The 20,096-nt window shown below is 40.1% G+C and overlaps 1 protein-coding gene across 1 annotated transcript in view; it reads right to left on the reverse strand.

The window, feature by feature from the left end:
- DMGDH (dimethylglycine dehydrogenase) overlaps window positions 1-20,096 on the reverse strand; it is a 51,360-nt gene that overhangs the window by 14,979 nt on the left and 16,285 nt on the right. Inside the window, exons 6-14 of the mRNA XM_075138467.1 lie at window positions 14,750-14,998; window positions 13,343-13,541; window positions 8,506-8,675; window positions 8,185-8,338; window positions 7,119-7,284; window positions 4,463-4,593; window positions 2,790-3,007; window positions 1,711-1,868; window positions 578-637 (exon numbers count right to left, since the gene is read on the reverse strand). Of these exons, the coding sequence (XP_074994568.1) occupies window positions 578-637; window positions 1,711-1,868; window positions 2,790-3,007; window positions 4,463-4,593; window positions 7,119-7,284; window positions 8,185-8,338; window positions 8,506-8,675; window positions 13,343-13,541; window positions 14,750-14,998 (1,505 nt within the window). The remainder of the gene's footprint in view (window positions 1-577; window positions 638-1,710; window positions 1,869-2,789; window positions 3,008-4,462; window positions 4,594-7,118; window positions 7,285-8,184; window positions 8,339-8,505; window positions 8,676-13,342; window positions 13,542-14,749; window positions 14,999-20,096) is intronic.

Genomic DNA, 20,096 nt, shown 5'->3' on the forward strand with positions numbered 1-20,096 from the left:
AGGACCTCTTCAGAAATTCTATGAACAACTAATTGTTACTATTTTTTTAACCAAGATATTAATTTAACTTATATTTGACTGATATCCAAGTTGTCAGCCAGCAGTTGTTCTGAAAAATCTATTGTTTTTTTCAGTTATTGCTGTACCAGAGTGGTAGCCAGGGAAAATGATCCTACAGACAACTCTTTTAACAAGAATAAGCAGGTAAAATGTTTCCACAATATGAACAGGCTTGTTCAGCTTGTATACAGATACTATATGTGTACAAAAACACGACTCAAATTTCTCTACAAAAGGAAATCACAAAGAGTTATTTTTCATGTAGACAATATTGAGTATTTGCAACTTCCTGACCTAATGTATAATTTTATTAGCAAGAAACATGGAAAAATATGAAACTTTCTTTTTTTAAACAAATCGCTACTTAATAAGGTAATTATTTTATCTACAGTGAAAAAAAGCTGCTCGGTTCATTTTATAAACCTATTTTATTTTACAGATAATTACCTTTTTCTTTTCAAACACTTAAAGAATAACCTCGGTCATAATAGAACACTTTGAAAATGATAAGACATACCTTGTTTAGCTTTACAAAGTACTCCAGTCCAGCTTCCAATGGATTAGTGTCGCAGTTCATCTGTTAAAAAAAAAAAAATTCACCAACCATACACGATGGACTATTATAGCTTTTGGGTTAGGGGGTGGGGGATATATAGTTATTCCATGCAGCCTTCTATTTACTCCTCGGTCAATGTCTTCCACGTTGCATATGTGCAACTTCCATTTCAATACACTGTATGTTTCCTATATGTGATTTCAACAGAATATCTACTGTTATGCCTAATACAAAGTGTAGATATGTAAATCATTCACCTAGGTTTCAATATGCAAAGTAAACACACATTTCAGTAAGAAACAAGACTTTTCATCAAAGCAGAATGGAACCTGCAGAAGACTGAATAACTGAGGTATGGACATTAATTGCAATACAGCAGAATGCCTTAGTTGGAGAGGAAAAGAAAACACAAAGCCAATTTTATTTATCACCTTCCCATCAGGTGTAGGGGGAATGATTTGTTAGGCATCACTTGAAGCAAGAATGAAAATAATTATCACTGGGCAAACGAAAAGGACCCCTAAACACCCACCATTTCACCTTCCTGAGTTCTTTGTTTTCAAAAGGAATTGAGAAAAATTTCAGGTAAGCAGAAATTATACTGATTTTCCCCAAGTTCTCTAGGCCCCCTGAGTAGTTCTATATTGTGAGTGAGCAAATTCAGCAGAAACAAGCTAATGGGAAATGAAAAAGTTCCAAATACATTATGAAGCAAGAATAATTGGCCTCTCATGACACAGTTATTACAGAAATAAAGCATTTTCAGAATCTATCAGCCAAACTTTTGATTTCAAAACACTAATGCTCAGCAAAACCCTCATAATTTTGTTATACACAAGAGGGAAAAACATCAGTGAATCAAAGTAAGTGTCTCTTTGCCAGCAGTGCAATGGAGTATACTAGTTACTCTTATTTAGAAAAGACACTGTTCAGAATTATAGCAGCTTTTCCTGCTCAAGGTAAATTTTCTTTTCATGCAAAATTGAGAAACTGGAACAAATACTATCTGAGCTAACTCTGACTAAAAGCTGTATAGTCATAATGAAATAAAGAAAATAAACAGAAAGAATAATAAAGAAGTTATATTTCCTGACCTCTGCCCCCCAGGCTCGGAAACCCTTTTCCAGCCTTAAAGCATTCAGAGCATATGTTCCAAAGTTGTCAATTCCCTCTTTTTGGCCAGCTTCCATGATTGCACTGTAAAGAGCTACAGAATCTTCTTTTCTATGATAGAGCTCCCAGCCCAATTCACCTGTTATACAAACAAGATTAACGGTTTCATCAGCTCAACAATGAAACAATCCTAAAAAATACAGTCCTGTTCTTGGTAAAAAGTGGGGATCAATGCTGTGTTAATTCACATTCTAGGGTCAATTCTGCTATCGTATATCAAGTCTAATTCCCTGCAAGAACCACCAGATGATTTATGTCCTAGATCCACTGCTTAAGCAGTGGTACTATTATTCTAATTTAAACTGTTAACTGAAATCGGGGGGGGGGTGGGGGGGGTGGGGGAGGGGCAGGGGAGGGGTAGGAAATCAGAATAACTGATAAGAAAAGGTCATGTAGCAAAGTCACAATGAGAGATGAAGCTTAAGGGCATTATAAACAGATGATGACTTGGCAAGTGAACACCAAATGTAACTGAGTATAAATAAGCATAAAACAAGTATATTGTATCATATTTAGTACAATACAAAGAGAAGGACTTCAGCTGCTTCAGAATGGTCTGAAGTCAGTCCATTGCAGTAGAGATAGACATAAAAATAAATAAAAATAAAAAGTAACTGAGAAAAACAAATACTCAGCATTACAATGTTACATTTTCTAGGCACTTGACAAACACTAATATACGGTAATCCACAAACAATTCTTGACATTGGTTTTGGAGCAAATACCACAGAGGTTATCAGAACTGGCCTTTTGTTATGTAAAATAAATATTTACACTGAGTATTCTAGAGAAAAAGGTCTTGGAAAACTAAGCACAGACCCTGACCAGATCACATTTGAATATCAATGTACTGCATTTTCTCACACATTTATATATAAACTGTGAAGAACCTATTGCTTATGAATACACGAAGAGATTTATTTTTCAACATAATTTTAGTTACACTTATTATTTTATTTATCGCCTCTTTTCTTAAGAGTCTGTTTTCTCTATTGCTTACCTGTGTACGATATCCTAATGGCAGTAACAGCAATATCAGAAAGTTTCAAATGTCTAGACTGGAGAAACTTAAATGAACCATCACTCAGATCCTCACTTGTCAACTTCTGGAGGATCTGTCGGGCATATGGACCTGCTACACCAAGTACTCCCATCTCATCTGTTACATTTTCTATTTCAACTTTATATCCACCTCTCATTACTTCCTCTTCTATCCATCTGCATGTAAAACACAACAGTGATGTTGATTTTTTAATGAAAAATAACTGATTTAGACAAAGATTAAAAAGGAATAATTTTTTGTTAGTGTTCATCTTGCCAGCAGCTCCCAGTCCCACACCTTCTCAAAACCAATGGAAGTATGTGCTACACCAGATAGTCAAATCTGTCATGGATGTTAAACAGTGTTTTCTGGTGAGATACTGGTGTAGGAACACAGGGATCTGGGATACAGCCAGGAAAGGAGACAATTTAAATGGGTGGAACAGTATTTTCAAGATAAGAGAAAGAAGTGATCTCATAGAACTGAACACAGATTTGCCTTTGGATCCAGAATGTTTTAATAAAAAGTCCACATACAAAAAGAGTAAGCAATAAACACAATGAATGTAAGAAATCTCAAAATAAATTCCCTGTCAACAGAAATGTACAACCAGGATTGTTCCTTCCTGAACACAGTACTTAAAGTATTGGCAGAAAGTTCACTTTTGAATTTTGATTTCATCAAAAACATCAGCTGGGTATTGTCTTTCAGGAAGCTCACAAAATAAATGAAAGGAGTACATTTAAAAATCTTACAAAGTACTACTTTGTTAAGCAGTGCTAAAAGATCTCAGGCACAGGGGAGTACCAAACAGGACTGCTGAAATTCTGTAGCAGTAAATGCATTAGGTCTGGTTCTGCCATTTGGTTCCTGAACGTGCCAATGGTTCTACTGTTTCCCATGAGACTATTAGGAAACAGAATATTATTCATCGTTTGGGTAGCATATTTCAGTCTTTTATGTGTTGATTCATTCTGAATAACAGATTTGTCAGCAATCTCCAGTAAGAAAAATTCTTTTTCTTAATATGCATGTACAGCCTCTTATAGCCCTAGAAATACCACTGCCAATGCTCATCAATGAAAAGTATTTTAATGAAGTCACCCTGCACCTGCTTCTACCTCCTTTCTTTCTGTTGTTTCACTTTGTGGCCCCAGAGCCCACAGCATAAGACATTATCACAGTATCAGGAAGACTGCATCACCCTTCTGGATTGGCCAGGTCAACTTGTGTTTACAAGCCTGTGGGGTCATCCATGTTTAAAGCCAATTTTCTTTTTTGCGTAAGAGAAAACAGTAGAAAGGAACAACCGTGCTGTGTTCCATTATGCAATGCCAAACACAAACAGATTCAACAAAACAAGAACTACCTCCATTAAAGTATATTACATAACTATCAGTAAATTCTCCATCTTTTTACACCAACAATAATTCAATATGCAACTGCTTATACTTCAGAATTCAACTCCACCAAGTTTCTAAGAAATCAAAATCAATAAATAAGTAGAATTCACTTGAACCTAGCAAAAGATTTGTTGAGTAATAATTACAAATTTGGCACTTAGTAAAAAGGTTTCTATATTAATGTGACTATATGGCACTGTGTACTTACTGTATCAAAAATAAACTCACCTCAGATCATGGAGTTCTGACCCCGAGCCAGTTACAAGCATAAATTCTTCAGGATACAGTTGAGAGACTGTTAGCTCAGCATATACTTTTCCTCTCGGTGTTAACATATGGCTAATATTTGTGGAACCCACCTACAGAGTAAAATTTGCAATTATTAAGAATGCAAAATAAACCTTTGAATTCTTATTATGAAATACATAGAGATATGTCTTTACTTGAAAGAACGACGTTTTTATGTCTGTTCTGCTATGCCATAATGGGAGCAGACAGATACACAATTGGCCAAGCTTAAGCTTTACAGTAGAAATTTCATGTTTTTCTTCATACAAAAAAATTGAGATTTTTGAAATGAGATAAATCAAGACCTTTATAAATATTTGTTAATTGTGTATTACACAAGGTGTTCTTAAGCTACATTTGATTTAAGAATGTACTTTCAATGCAAATTCAATCAATCAAAGTTTGTTCTCTGATTATCAGAATAAAAAATTCTATGTGTTATTGACATAAATATTCTTTTTCAATCATGTGAATAAAGCTTTCAGATCCCAAAAGGATAACATTACTTTGCCCTTTACTTTAATGAAAGAAATACTGAGCTGGCTTATGCTTTTGTGGCCCTGACTTATGTGTCCTTCTATATTTTATGTAGTTGCTGACTATGAATCTACATCTCTGTACATTTGAATCAGGTTCGTGTAGAAATGTGATCTCTAGAGGCAAAATTTCAGATAACAGTTACTTAGCTGTGACTGTAAAACGTTCACATGTTCATACAGATATCACCCATACAAACAGAAATATGAGTGTGCCATAGCTGTTATGCTGGTCTGGTTCCAGAGCAGCCTTTAATCCCTCTTATTTCATTCTGCTTTCATTAGAACCTTGTCAATCACCCAGTCAGTGCCCAGATTCCAGACAATGAATGGAAAAAGGAAAAATATTGCAGATATTAACATTCTTCTGCAAGCACATATTACATTAATACAGTTACTGACACATTACAGGCACATAATTGAATTTTCAGGATCTGATGGTAGTCACACTCAGTCTGGTTGTGATATAAGTGTATCTCCATTACCTTCAGTGAATTATTTTATGATGCAGACAAGCATGAATGGTACCAAAAATTAGACAGCCTAAATAATCAACTGTTGTGAATGCTGGAGTATTAAGTGGACTCATAAACAGATCGTTCTGTTTTGCCTTCTATCCTTCTTTTTCCTCTTAGCAACAGAACAAAAGCTCCACAGAAAGCACTCACCTTGTTCTCATAATTTCCTGTTTAATCTTACTTTCTCCCCACCCCATATATTCAGCAAGTGTTACCCATGCCTACTGATGACAGTTACCCCACCTCTACCCCAGGCTAGAAAGAAGACAAACTTTTAATCTATATTGCTATCACAAAATTAATACAATAAAAAATATGATTACATGTCAATTCAGGTTCTTCTTTCTCCTAAACCTACAGGACACCATTCTTGTGTACAGCCTTCCCATCCAGTTGGCTCTGACCTCTGAGAAGAAGTTATCTACCTTCATAACTACAGTCTCGGTATACCTCCTGTTGCCTTATGCTTCCTCCCTCTGGTGTCTGAAGAAGCTAAAACCATCACCCACAGCAAAAACTTAATGAAATTCTGCGCTGGAAGGAGCAAACCCCATGGCTGTAGCACTTTGGAAAGGAACAATCTGCTTGCTGGAAGTGTATCTCTGAATTTAAAAACACGAGATGAAAGTGGTTGACAAAGCAGGAAGATAAAGGGACTCATGGAGCACTACCATAAACTGAGGATCAAGAATAAGAAACTTGGGGTAGTTTGTCACAGTGTGCCATTTTTGAAAACAGGATCATATTCTGAGAATCTGTGAGCAGCCACACTTGTGGAGAAAGGACAGGTCTGACCTGAAAGCTGAATATCCCGAATATTTGCAACGCTGCCTGCATCAGGCAGCCAGCTGTAAAATAGAGTCAGTATGAGGGGGGTGGAAAATAAGCATAGGTCACATTAAAAAAAACCAAAACTGTTCCCTTGGGCATCCAGGAAGAATAAAACATCCAGCTATGGTCAGGCAAGAGCACCTTCCACTGCTCTCCTCTGCTGCCTGAAGCTGCCACAGTACAGTGCAGTTTTAGGCGGACAGCTGCCAAGCTATTCTGGTACTACTATAAAAGAATTCCAGGTGAGATTCACTTGGACTTCTTTAGACAAAGATTTGAAACAGAAGGAAACACCTTTTTACTGTAAAGGTGACTGAGCACAGGAACAGGTTGCCCAGAGAGCTGGTGGAGTCTCCATCCCTGGAGATGTTTAAAAGCCATCTGGACATAGTCCTGGGCAATGAACTCCAGATGACCTGCTTGAACACAGGGTTGGACAAGCTGACATCCAGAGGTCACTTTCAACATCAACCATTCTATGATTCAATGATTTGTGCCAAAAGATGCTTCTACATGGGGCTACTCTAGTATAAACTCCACTGTCCATGCCCTTAACTGAGTGAAATACATTCCCTGACACAGCAATTTCTCCAAAGGATTCGAGTGGTATCTGAAAGATATGGCAATAATATTATACTTCATTTTCCATTTCTGAAACAGATCTTGTTTGTTTAAATCTTACATTAAAACAGTTATCACTGTCCCATTTACCTTTGGAACAACATTTGCAAATAGATGATCCAGCAGCTTAACAGAATCTGTGCCTTTTACTTTAAACTTGCCAAATGGTGACAGGTCAATCACACCAACTTTTTCCATAACCTGTTTATACTCACGACCCACAGGGTCAAACCAATTTGTGCGCCGAAAACTGGGTCTGAAACAGAGCATTTACACACATAAAACACAACTTGGAAATTTTGTGCTCTTTTCAGCAAAACGTAGTCTTCAGTTTCTTCAGTTCAATAATCATTCAAAAGAGAGAGACTTTCCTAATTGTAGGTAGCTTACCCAATATTTTCCTTGGTCTAACATAGCTTAATTATTAAAATCTTTTAACAACAGAGAAAGATATGGGTTGATATTTTATCAACCATTTTGTACACTAAATTGTGAACTGTTCAAATGTTAGAAGTAGTAGTCTGTCACGTGTAAATTTACAGCATACTTTGTTGCTGAATCATTTATTTGAGTTTAAGGTGTCAAAGGCTTTATTTCTGAACAGCAGAGTGTGTCTCTTTATTCCTTTAAGAGCCTCATTTAGATTGGGACTCCAGTTCTCTGTGGAAAACATTTATTTGCTGGATGCTCCCTGATGCAAGCAGGTAACGAGGTAAGCAGGCACAGAAAAAAAAACCAAAACAAAAGAGGATTGGGCTTCTCCTTTCCTGAGAATTATACAGAGAGGAATCAGCTTTTTCATTAAAACATTATACTGTGCTGCTGATCAAATAATAAGAAAGGGAGAGAAATACACATTTATAACAAACAAGTTGTTTTCTAATCTTTTCCTTGAGCTAGGCTGCTCCCTGATACCCCATAGCTAGAAGAGTTACAGGATACCTCAATGTGTATTTTGAAATGTCTGTATTATCAGAATGAAATGGATTCTAAACTATAGAAAAAACAATAATGGAAGATCTACCTAATAGATACGCTTAGCTGAAATGAATGATAAATATATGCTGCTTATTAAATTTAACTCAGATGGCCCTTGTTCTCATGACAATTTATCAGTGGGGAAGCGGGGTGGGGGAGGAGGTGATCTTTTATTTACTTGTATCCAGTCTCATCTCCAGGTTTGTAGAACCAATGAGGTTGCTCCCATCCTGCATGAAAACCCATTGAACATTTTGATTTCAGCAAATCATACAGCCCACTGGTTCTCTCGGTTGGTCTCCCAGCAAATCTTTCTTCTTTAGGGTAACCAACTAGAGGGAAAAAAAAAACCAAACCAAAAACCATGGCATACTAAATACTGTAAATCACCAAGATAGAATATATATTAATACATATATATAAACAGAGAAATCTAGAGGCAGGCTTTGTTGGAATCCGTTTTCAGAATATAAATATATTTTTTAAAATACCTTCTTACCAATGTTATTAAAACCATAAGATTCTCTTGCTTTGGCTGCTGTGTATTCTGTGGTGGTCCACTTTCCATACCGATTGGGATCCAACTCTATCAGGTCAAATGTAGGTTCCCCCTGAAGGATCCAGTCACTGAGGTACTTTCCTATGCCACCAGCATGTATAATGCCATACCTTAAAAACAGGAAAAAGTCCTGTAGTGCCAAATCTTTTTTTGTTTGTTTTTAAAAATCAGTACTAGCATATACTACTAATACAACTCCTAAAGTATTCTAAATTTTTCCCTCTGTTTTTTTCTTTTTTTGGTTTGTTCTATTTTGTCTTGTTTTCCAAGATTACATGGTTTATTGACAGATATTTCTACTGCCCCAATGTCAGCAGCAAAACTCCATTGCTGATGTACAGCGTTTGCAGTGCTTGAGATTGCAGCAAGCGCTTGCTTTCTCTAAAGTTCAGAATTTAACAATCTTTTCCAGGGACATTAGAACTCTTCAACAATTAATACTAAAGAAAGTACTCAAACTTCTGATATCCATTAAATACACTTTCTAGTGTATTTAGTCATAGAATACCTATTCTTTTTTAACCAGATTTGATTAAACCAGACTCAGATTTGAAAATCAGACATTCTAGCAGCTACAATGAATATTTACATTACAGTGACAAGAGCAACAGCAGCAAAAGTCAGAAGACAACACTACTGAGACAGCTTTAATGAATCAGGGAATTTAGAGGAACTGCAGATAAAACTAGAAGACTTGTTTGCAGTGGTGCAAGAGTTGAAAGCTGCTTTTTCTCACCTGATTTACCTTCACTGTTCTTCACTATAACTACAAAGAGAACTGTTTCCAGAAAGCTTATGCTAACAAAATAAACATGTAAAATTTTCTGCTACCAGCCTGTAGCAAAAGCCTGTCCTGTTTCTACACAATGAGTGTGTGAAGGATCAGACTGTAGAGGAGATCTCTTGTTAGAAACCTGCATTAAAGGAACCACACCAGACAGCAAAGGTAGATGCTCAAAAGTTATGAAGTGATAGGTGAAAGGATTCCTTACTTAAACATTTTTTACATAATTCTAACTTTCAAAATGCTTGACATCTTCACATCCATAAGGAAAAAGCTGTGTATGAAATGTGCTCCTGTGAGGTACCTGAAGTGGACAACTGGGGACAAGGATCTTTGTTGTGCTGCAATACGTGTATGTTGCTACTCAGTCTACATATGACCAAACAGTGCTATCTAATGCTGCATTAGAGGCACCTCAGATTTGACACCAAAACATTTAATGACAAATAATTTTTAATACTAAATTATTTAAAACTTTTTATTTTAGTACCTCTGTGAATTTGTTTGCCACATCTAAAAAAAAAAAGTGTCAGAATAGCCTCCTGTCTAGGGAAGATGTGAAAATAAATTCTTAGTTATTTGTGAAGTGCTCCAATGAGCACAACAGAAAAATCCTTGAAGAAATAGTAAGTCTGTCCAAAACCACATTTAGATTAGCATGCAGCAATTAAATCACAGACACTCACACTGAATAGTGAAGCTAAAACAAAATTGAATTGCTGTTCATCAACTTTGCATTCTGAATTCTACGTCCTCAATTAAACAGGCAAGGATCTTATGGGGAAAAAAAAAGGATGTAATCATTTAATTCTAATGCATATGCATAAGGAGAATGAATTTAGATTACACAGATAACTTAGTTCTGGCACTTCCTAACTGTAGGATGCCTGACTTCATAATATTAATGAGATTACTTTGATATAGTGGGGTTTTATCTGTAATTTATTTATTGATTTAAATAAAACAGAAATATCAAACAGTTGAGTACATGAAGTAATTCTGCCAAACACACTCCTTTAGGCTGTTCAGCATAAATATTCAGATTCTCAGCACAAGCTTGTGTCACCACAGTTGATGCAATAAGGATGAGTGCTTGTAAATAAGGATGAGTACTTACTCTGTAAGTACTACAGAACGGCTAGCCATTGCTGGAGTTAGTTTAATTAGGCAACTCTCAGTTATTCGTGGATATAAGTTTTGTGACCATGGCTATGATGCCTTCAAGATCGGCTCCAGAAGAAGTTTTAGACAGCTTAAGTCTCTCTGCACCATTCACTGCAGCCAAAAGCACAGGGGAACACAGCACAGAGACCACTGCATGACTCTGGGTGGCAACAGACCAAATACAATGAAGTTTTTTAGCTTTAGCTGAAGACTGCTGAGCTGATGGCAGGGTAACCCTGGGGGCAAGACAGCCCTGCAATGTGGAGTTGCTACTACAGGTACAGCACTGCACGTGGGCTGACAGGTCTCTGCACCCTGCAGAACTTTGCAGCACTGACTCTGTGCAATCAGTTGATTTTGGTGCTCCTAGCTGGGCCTACATTATCAGAGATTTTAAATTATGCAGGGTGCCCAAATCCATCATTACGTCAGATAATGGGGAGCTGATTGTATTAATATACCACTGCAGTTCTGCTACACAAGAATGAAACACCTGCTTTGCCGGGATGGGATGTTACAAGTAGCTGTAAAGAGTGGTACAGTTTAGGAATCTCAGTCTTCACATGAGGATGTAAAGAAAATTTCCTTAATGAACACGAACTGCCCTTCTCCGTTTTTCTTCTCTCCTTCCAATCCCTGCCAGATTGTCTTCCCCATTGTTCCTGTCCTATTCTTGTGTCTTACTTGTTTATGAGTCCTTGCTTCCCACCAATTTTCATCTCATTCCGCTCCTTTCTCCTAGGAAATCTGACTCCTTGCATACCATGGTCCCTTTTCTAGTGTCTTTGACCCAGGTTTAGCCATTTTTCTATCCCATTTCTGCAGGAAAACTCCTGTTCAGTCTCTGGCTATGGTAGATAGAATGCAGGAATCTTAGTGCAAGGTTTAGTGAGTCTCTATTAAGCGTTGCTGAGCTGTAACATTTATAAAGGCTTGTGAATGGGCCTCATAGATAGATTTTGTGAAGAACAGCAGAAAGGCGTATCTTTAGGAGAAAGGTCAGTTCTGCCAAATGTGAAGTTCATTCTCAGAAAAAGGGGAAATCAGAGCTTTTCAAAAGAAACACTTCACCCCAAAAACCTTAACACAGCAAAACAACATAACTTCCAAAAATCTCGTTCTTCAGCATGGTTACACTGCTTTGACTTAAACTTTTTTCACTAAAATTCTAGCCTACTCTTGTAAATATTTTCAAAGCTATAAGTAACTGAAAACAGTCTTAAAGGGGAAGTGTTGAGCAACCTTAATAATAAACAGTGCTACAAGCTCTGCTAACTATACTTATTAACTTCTTTGCACATTAAAATGCCTAGCAAGCTGCTAATTTTAGATAATAAAAATCCTCTAAACTAGCAGCACTAAGTCCTCTGTCACAATGTCCCTGCTAGTTGACTATGAGATAAGGATTTGCTAATGCACACAAAAAATTACAACATTGGTAGAAACACCGCTGTGACCCAGAAGCGTAGAACAGAGAGTCAAAAGTCCCTGAAAAGCAGACAAAGCAATCCAATGACAGCAACATAATTGCGACTTGTGTCTAAACATTTAGAGATTAATCAAATTCCTGAAATAAGTTGTTTAAAGAAACTTCAACATGTAACACTGGTCTTCAGTTATTCGTATATGGAACTTTGATTCTGCTCCCATTGACACCAATGAAGGAAAACAGGCTCCAAAGTCTGGCAGCACAGTAATGAAGTTAAACAGTTTGGTGAACGAGGACTAGGCAAACCACTTTTGTAACTATAAGTTCTGCGAATGTTACTAAAAGATAACAATATTTTTTTTTTTAAATCCAAGCAGCAAAGGTGAATACCTTTCACAATGAATCATTGCAAAATTACCAAACCTTTTTATTTTGAGGACCTCGGAAAGCACGTTTAGTGGTACTGCTTTATCTTATGATCTGAGCGTTTGTTTGGTTTGGACTGAAAGAAAACTGGAAAAACCTGAGTTGGATTTTGAACAGCAAGTTAGGCAATTCAAAAAACAATGTAAACAGAATGTGTTCAATTACATGTGCCTGGAATTGTATTCAGTTCATTCTATCCATCTTGAATCAATGGTCAAACTAAGACAATTAAAGAGAAGTCAGTAGGAGTTTTACCACTGACTTCAGTGGGGCCAGAGTATGTAAGATGTAAGTCACATTCAAAGAAAATATTGTAATGGGCAGGAGAGAATAATGACACCAATAAAACACCCATTCCTGTTGTCACACTGCGCTCATTTGCTTTCCTCCAACATCTAGCAACATCATTTCTCAGGTCACCCTTCAACAGTCAGAACCGTTACTCTGTTCTTACCCCTAGAGTAGCCAGTACGCTGGCAGTGCCTTCTGCTTGGTATGCCTTCCACTCTTCACCCGAAAGTTAATACCTCATATTAGAAGTTCTCCCTGTACCAATCATTCTTGCCACAACTTCAGTGACACCAGTTTCTGCATATGCCAAACAATGGTTGACCACAATGTAATTCAAAGCAATACATGAAATGAACTGGGCAGTGTGTTGTAAAGCCCAGCACTTTTCTGACTTTAATTTGCTGCACAGACAGTACCAAGTACTACCCATTTCTTGCTGCTTCATAAAGTGTCACAGGTATTGGCCTCCAGAATAAAAGGAGGAAACAAATTGAAAAAATAGTGAGAATTATGAAGAAGAAGTGAGAGATTACGTAGGTAGTGGTAATTACGACTATTTCCAATTACATTTTACATAAAATACGTGCAAAACAATCCCCAAACCCATAAAAATTCGCAAAGCTTGAGCTGACTGCCATTTTAACAATATGACAGACAGAAGTTGTCATGAAGAATTTACTCACCCGAAACCAATAGCTACCCAGTAATTTCTGACACCCTGATGTGGTCCCACCATAGGAAGAATGTCGGGAGAATAGGTGATAGGACCCGCAATTGTGTTTACGATGTCTGCATTTTTCAGAACTGGGACCATTTCCATAGCAGCCTCAATATGCTCCATTATTCTGTCTAAATCAGACTCAAAAAGTTCTTTTCCAAAACCTGCACAAATATTTGACTCTTATTATATACTTAATTACACTGAAAATACTTACATTTTAAATACAGTTATGCAATCTACATATATAAAAGTTATATGGAATTCATTGGTGAGTATGTTCAAGCCTTTGCCATTCTACACGAGAAATCGGTGCGCATGAATCCCTAGCTACCTGCAGGATCAAGTTTATTGTTACTGCAGTTACACTGTCCTTTATACATATTTGTTTAACCCTAAGATCACGCAAATTCAACAATGACATAGAAAAGAAGCAGAGAAACACAGAAACTTCCTTCTATGTTAACAAGACCCACTTATTTTTCTCAATATGCCAACAATTTGAGGAGGGGAAGAAAGATACTGCCTGTGTCAGCTTATGATTTCCATGGTATTTAGTGAATTCCCGGATGTATTTCAGCCTTCAGTCTGGGCTCTAAGCATCATTGAACATCACTTTGTAGAGGGACCTGACACTACTGGAGACAGTAAGTTCAGGAAGCTATGACAGTGCAATCCAAAGCCCAACAACGTTGATTGCTCTTTCTTAGGAAACACGTGGTTTTTTTAAAACAGCAACACTATTGACTTAATATAACTTTCTGCCCAGAAGTGAATAGAAAGCTGGAGCCTAGATACAAGCCAGTAATTTTAATTTTTTTTTTTAATAAGCAACAGTATGACATTGTTGGGATTTTTTGTACAAAAATTCTGTACAAAACTACAGCTCTCTTGCACTTATATCCGAGCACAGCCTTTTGTCTAAGACATTCCTTTGCTATACCTGTGTTCCTATTTGACAACCACATTATCTCTGTGGGAATAGCAAAAATCCAAAGCCCCTGTCAGTATGCTGGAGAGAAGTGTAGCTTAGAAAAATCCCTATTCAGTTGCAAAAGGCTACATAACACAGATTTGGTGACTGCATCTAATCACAACACACAGGCACCTGTTCAGAGAGTAGGGTAAGACTATGTTGTAGATGTGTATTTTGTGCCTATTTCAAATAGGCTTTTTTTATGTTACATTTTTATTTCTATTCACTCCTATCATTAGAGTTCTATTCTTTGAAAAAAAGTTTCTGCATTACAATCGCGCATTGCAAATATTTTCTATTTTCCATAACATAAGGCAGCATGACAGGCTGGGATTTATACGCATTAAAACATGTGCTAATGCGTATCAAGTTTAAAGATTTAATGTTCTTAATTACCTGGTGGGACTCCATTTGTTACCCATGAGTCCTGCAGCTTCATCTTCTCCTCGCTTTCGTATGGACCAAATAAAAGACCATCCCTTTCTTGCCTTAGATAATATGATCCTTCTAAGTCACGAATCACAGGCAATTCTGTTTTTAGGGCTTTCACTTCAGGGATAGTTGATGTCACAACATACTGATGATGAACGGGTATGAGAGGGTGCTGCAGGCCAATCATCTTACCTATTTCACGGGCCCAGAAGCCTAGAGAAGACAAAAAACAAAATAGAAATATTCAAAGACCAATTTCAATGAATAGAAAATAACAGTAAAACATTTGCAGGAAGCACATGGAATGTGACAAAGACATTTTTTTCCATACTTTTAATTTTCAAATTATTTTTCATATTATCCAGCATAATTTTCCCTCTATAATTCTATGTCCTTGTTCCTAATTATAGTACCATATATTATTCTAGTATACAGATATTAAAAAAATATAATTGGAAAAATATAAATTAGGCTTCTAAAAGTTCAGAAGAGAGTTTAATTAACAGTGCCACAAACCCCATGGTTTATTTCTGTAAAGTAGGTCTGCAATGCAGTCATGGCAAAGTCAGAGACACTTAAAAATCAGAATAAATTAGCTCACACCATAGGTGTTAACCTAGCCTCTTACTATCAACCAAACGAGCTAGTATGTTTTCCCAAGACAGTAGTCAAGTCCTAACACCTGGATAGAGCAAGACAGTACTTTCAATCCATCCCACTCCTACCAGTTTGATGCCAGTGCCAGCAATAGATGCCCAGAGCCTGAAGGATCACAGGTCAGCAGGAGAGCACCTGAAGAGCGGCACAAAGGAACCCCAGCCAGTAAGACAGCTTCATCGGGGGCCCAACTTAAATGTCCCTATGCAAATGCACGTAGCATGGGGAAGAAACAAGAGGAGATAAAGACATGCGCACGCCTGCAGGGCTACAAACTTATTGGCATCACGGAGACGTGGTGGGATGGCTCCTATGACTGGAGTGTTGGGATGGAGGGATACAGACCCTTTAGGAAGGACAGGCAGGGGAGATGAGGAGGGGTGTCACCCACTATGTCAATGACCAGCTGGAGTGCATGGAGTCTGCCTGGGGATGGATGAGGAGCTGACCGAGAGCTTGCGGGTCAGGATTAAAGGGAGGGCAGGGACAGATGACATTATGCAGGGGCCTGCTACAGGCCACCTGATGAGGAAGACCGAGTGGATGAGGCTTTCTATAGACAGATAGGAGCAGCCTCATATTCACAAGCCCTGGTCCTCATGAAGGACTTCAACCACCTCAATATCCGTTGGAGGGACAACAAAGCAGGGCGTAAGCAATCCAGGAGGTTTCTGGAATGCGTCAATGATAACTTCCTTCTCCAAGTGGTAGAGGAGCCAACAAGGAGAGGTGCTATGTTGGACCTTGTTCTCACCAACAAGGAGGAACTGGTGGGGAATGTGAAGCTCAAGGGCAGCCTTGACCATGAAATGGTGGAGTTCAAGATCCTTAGGGCACCAAGGAGGGAGCACAGCAAGCTCACTACCCTGGACTTCAGGAGAGCAGACTTCAGGGATCTGCTTGGTAGAGTGCCATGGGACAAAGCCTTGGAGGGAAGAGGGGCCCAAGAAAGCTGGTTAATATTCAGCGATCATCTTCTCCAAGCTCAGGAGCGATGCATCCCAACAAAGAGGAAGTCAGGCAAAAACGCCAGGAGGCCTGCATGGATGAACAAAGAGCTCCTGAACACACTCAAACACAAAAAGGAAGCCTACAGAGGGTGGAAGCAAGGACAGGTAGCCTGGGAGGAATACAGAGAAATTGTCCGAGTGGCCAGGGATCAGGTTAGGAAAGCTAAAGCCCTGATAGAATTAAATCTGGCCAGGGTCATCAAGGGCAACAGAAAAGCTTCTATAGGTACGTCGGGGATAAAAGGAAGTGTAGGGAAAATGTGGGCCCTCTCCAGAACACAATGGGAGACCTGGTTACCCAGGATATGGAGAAGGTGGAAGTAGTCAATGACTTTTTTGCCTCGGTCTTCACCAGCAAGTGCTCGAGCCTCACTGCCCAAGCCACAGAAGGCAAAGGTGGGGTCTGGGAGAATGAAGAGCCACCCACTGTAGGAGAAGATCAGGTTCAAGACCATCTAAGGAACCTGAAGGTGCACAAGTCTATGGGAGCTGATGAGATCCATCCACGGGTCCTGAAGGAACTGGCGGATGAAGCTGCTAAGCCACTATTCATCGTATTTGAGAAGTCGTGGCAGTCCAGTGAAGTTCCCACTGACTGGAAAAGGGGAAACATAACCCCCATTTTTAAAATGGGAAATAAGGAAGACCCAGGAACTACAGGCCAGTCCGTCTCACCTCTGTGTCTGGGAAGATCATGGAACAGATCCTCCTAGAAGCTATGCTAAGGCACATGGAGGACAGGGAGGTGATTCGAGACAGCCAGCATGGCTTCACCAAGGGCAAGTCCTGCCTGACCAACCTAATGGCCTTCTATGATGGAGTGACTACATCAGTGGACATGGCAAGGGCTACCGATGTCGTCTCTCTGGACCTCTGCAAGGCCTATGACACGGTCCTCCACAACATCCTTTTCTCTAAACTGGAGAGGTATGGATTTGATGCTGGACTGTCCGGTGGGTGAGAAATTGGTTGGATGGACATATCCAGAGGGTCGTGGTCAATGGCTCAATGTCCAGATGGAGGTCGGTGATGAGTGGTGTCCCTCAGGGGTCCATATTGGGACCGGTACTGTTTAATATCTTCATCAACGACATAGTGGGATTGAGTGCACCCTCAACAAGTTTGCAGATGACACTAAGCTGAGTGGTGCGGTTGACACACCTGAGGGACAGGATGCCATCCAGAGGGACCTGGACAAGCACGAGAAGTGGGCCTGTGTGAACCTCATGAGGTTCAACAAGGTCAAGCGCAAGGTCCTGCATCTGGGTTGGGGCAATCCTCAGTATCGATACAGGCTGGGGGATGAAGGGATTGAGAGCAGCCCTGCCGAGAAGGACTTGGGGGTACTGGTGGATGAAAAGCTAGTCATGAACTAGCAATGTGCGCTCGCAGCCCAGAAGGCCAACCATATCCTGGGCTGTATCAAAAGAAGTGTGGCCAGCAGGTCGAGGGAGGTGATTCTACCCCTCTACTCTGCTCTGGTGAGACCCCACCTGGAGTACTGCATCCAGCTCTGGAGCCCGCAGCACAAGGAGGACATGGACCTGTTGGAGTGGGTCCAAAGGAGGGCCACAAAAATGATCGGGGGATGGAACGTCTCTCCTATGAAGAAAGGCTGAGAGAGTTGGGGTTATTCAGCGTGGAGAAGTGAAGGCTTCAGGAAGACCTTATTGCGGCCTATCAGTACTTAAAGGGGGCTTATAAAAAAGATGGCGGCAAACTTTTTAGCAGGGCCTGTTGCAACAGAACAAGGGGGAATGGTTTTAAACTAAAAGAGGGTAGATTTAGACTAGATGTAAGAAAGAAATTTTTTACAATGAGGGTGGTGAAACACTGGAACAGGTTGCCCAGAGAGGTGGTAGATGCCCCAACCCTGGAAACATTCAAAGTCAGGTTGGACGGGCTCTGAGCAACCTGACCTAGTTGAAGATGTCCCTGCTTATTGCAGGGGGGTTGGATTAGGTGACCTTTAAAGGTTCCTTCCAACCCAAACTATTCTATTATTCTATGATTCAGCCAGCTAACCTCAAAATTTAAGCTTCTCTTCTCTTTCACATGCATCATGTGACTCCTATTAATTATGTCTCCTACATAGCAATCAATTCATTATGGAGTTCATACTGGTGAGTCATCAGCTCTTCATAGTTGACAATTCAAAGTTCTGATACAGACTATGACCAGAAAAAGCAAGCAACAATTTACCTGCCCCTGAAGCCTATAAAGGCCCTTCATGTATACCACTAAGCATAAGTTAAAGAAGACCTAATTCTGTTAGGGTCCCTCCAGACTAGCTGTTTCCAACTGGTAAGACACATTCACTTAGTGAGGCACCTGTGTCAAAGTCAAGGAGTCGAGCCACTTAACTGCCAAACTTACTAGTCTGGGCTCTGCATCATGGCTCACACAGACCCAGGAATCAGACAGATACAATTGACTGGGATGGCAGCTGCTCTAAGAAGCTTGGAATATCCTTCAGCCCCACTCTCCTGACTCTTTGGATCAACGAGTGGAGGTCTCAGAAGTGGGAATGAAGGGGGAAAATCCAATGAAGTAGGAGTTCCAGGGAAGTCTAGGAGTGCGGGTTGGGGGAAGGCGAAATGGAAGAGGAGGAAGAGGTAGCAGGGCCTTCCAAATAAAGGGTGTGTGCTATATGGCACCCAGGAAAAGAAGGCATGTCAGCCTGGTTCCTGTGTAACCAGCTGACTCCAAACTGTTTATGAAAAACTACCTCCAGCAAGATTCGCTACCTAACACAGCTGCCTCTTCTCCTGGGACTCACACTCATGATGCCCAGCTTAACATACAACTTTTCTTCCTTTTTTCTGCTTACTTGTCTTACGCAGATGATCCTACCTCTCTCTTCAATTCCACACTCTGCAAGATCTGGTCAAAATTTAGCTTTCAGGGCCCTGAGGGCAATAACAGTCATTAATGATCCTGAGCAGCCTCACCCGGGACTTCTACCCACACTCCTACTCATGGGTGCAGGAGCCCCGTTTCAGGTCAGCTGAGGGCCTTGAGAACCTGTCTGAGCTGGATTGATTGCAGGTGTGCCTGTTTACAGCTCTGTCACAACCATGCCCGTGCCTGGCCATGGACCTCATTGATCCAGACCCTGATCCGTGGACTGCTTTCCAGCTTGACCTTAGCCCAGTCTCGTCTCTATGGTCCTGCCTGTTGATCACTGGGCAGTATCTGACCCTGGTTACATCACCAGACCTGTTCCTGACCTGTGGATCGACTTCTGGGCTTGGCCTCAGTCTGTTTCATCACTATGGATCTGCCTGTCCCTCATCTCCACAAACTTGTCTGGATATTTGGACTGTGGGCTGACCCCAGCTGCTGGTCCTGGGTCTGCCCTGCTCCTTCCCTCGTGCCCTGTAGGATGGAGCCCTTGCTGGCTCGGCCCCTGCCCTGCCAGCCTTGTTACCACGCTTGGCTGCCTGCCCCGCGGGGAGCAGCCGGCCCGCGCTGCTTGCTGACGTTAATTTGGGAATACATCCTCCCATCTCTGGCATGGCCTAAAGCCAGGGCAATTAGGAAAGTTAAGTTGGGCTGTGCTGGCCTTGTGCCATTCCCCCATGCCAGGAGGCTGTCAATCTCTTATTTAATATTACAAACCAGCCTCAGGGTCTAACACCCAC

This window comes from Calonectris borealis, chromosome Z (genome assembly GCF_964195595.1).
Source record: "Calonectris borealis chromosome Z, bCalBor7.hap1.2, whole genome shotgun sequence".
In the NCBI taxonomy this organism is placed as follows: Eukaryota; Metazoa; Chordata; class Aves; order Procellariiformes; family Procellariidae; genus Calonectris; species Calonectris borealis.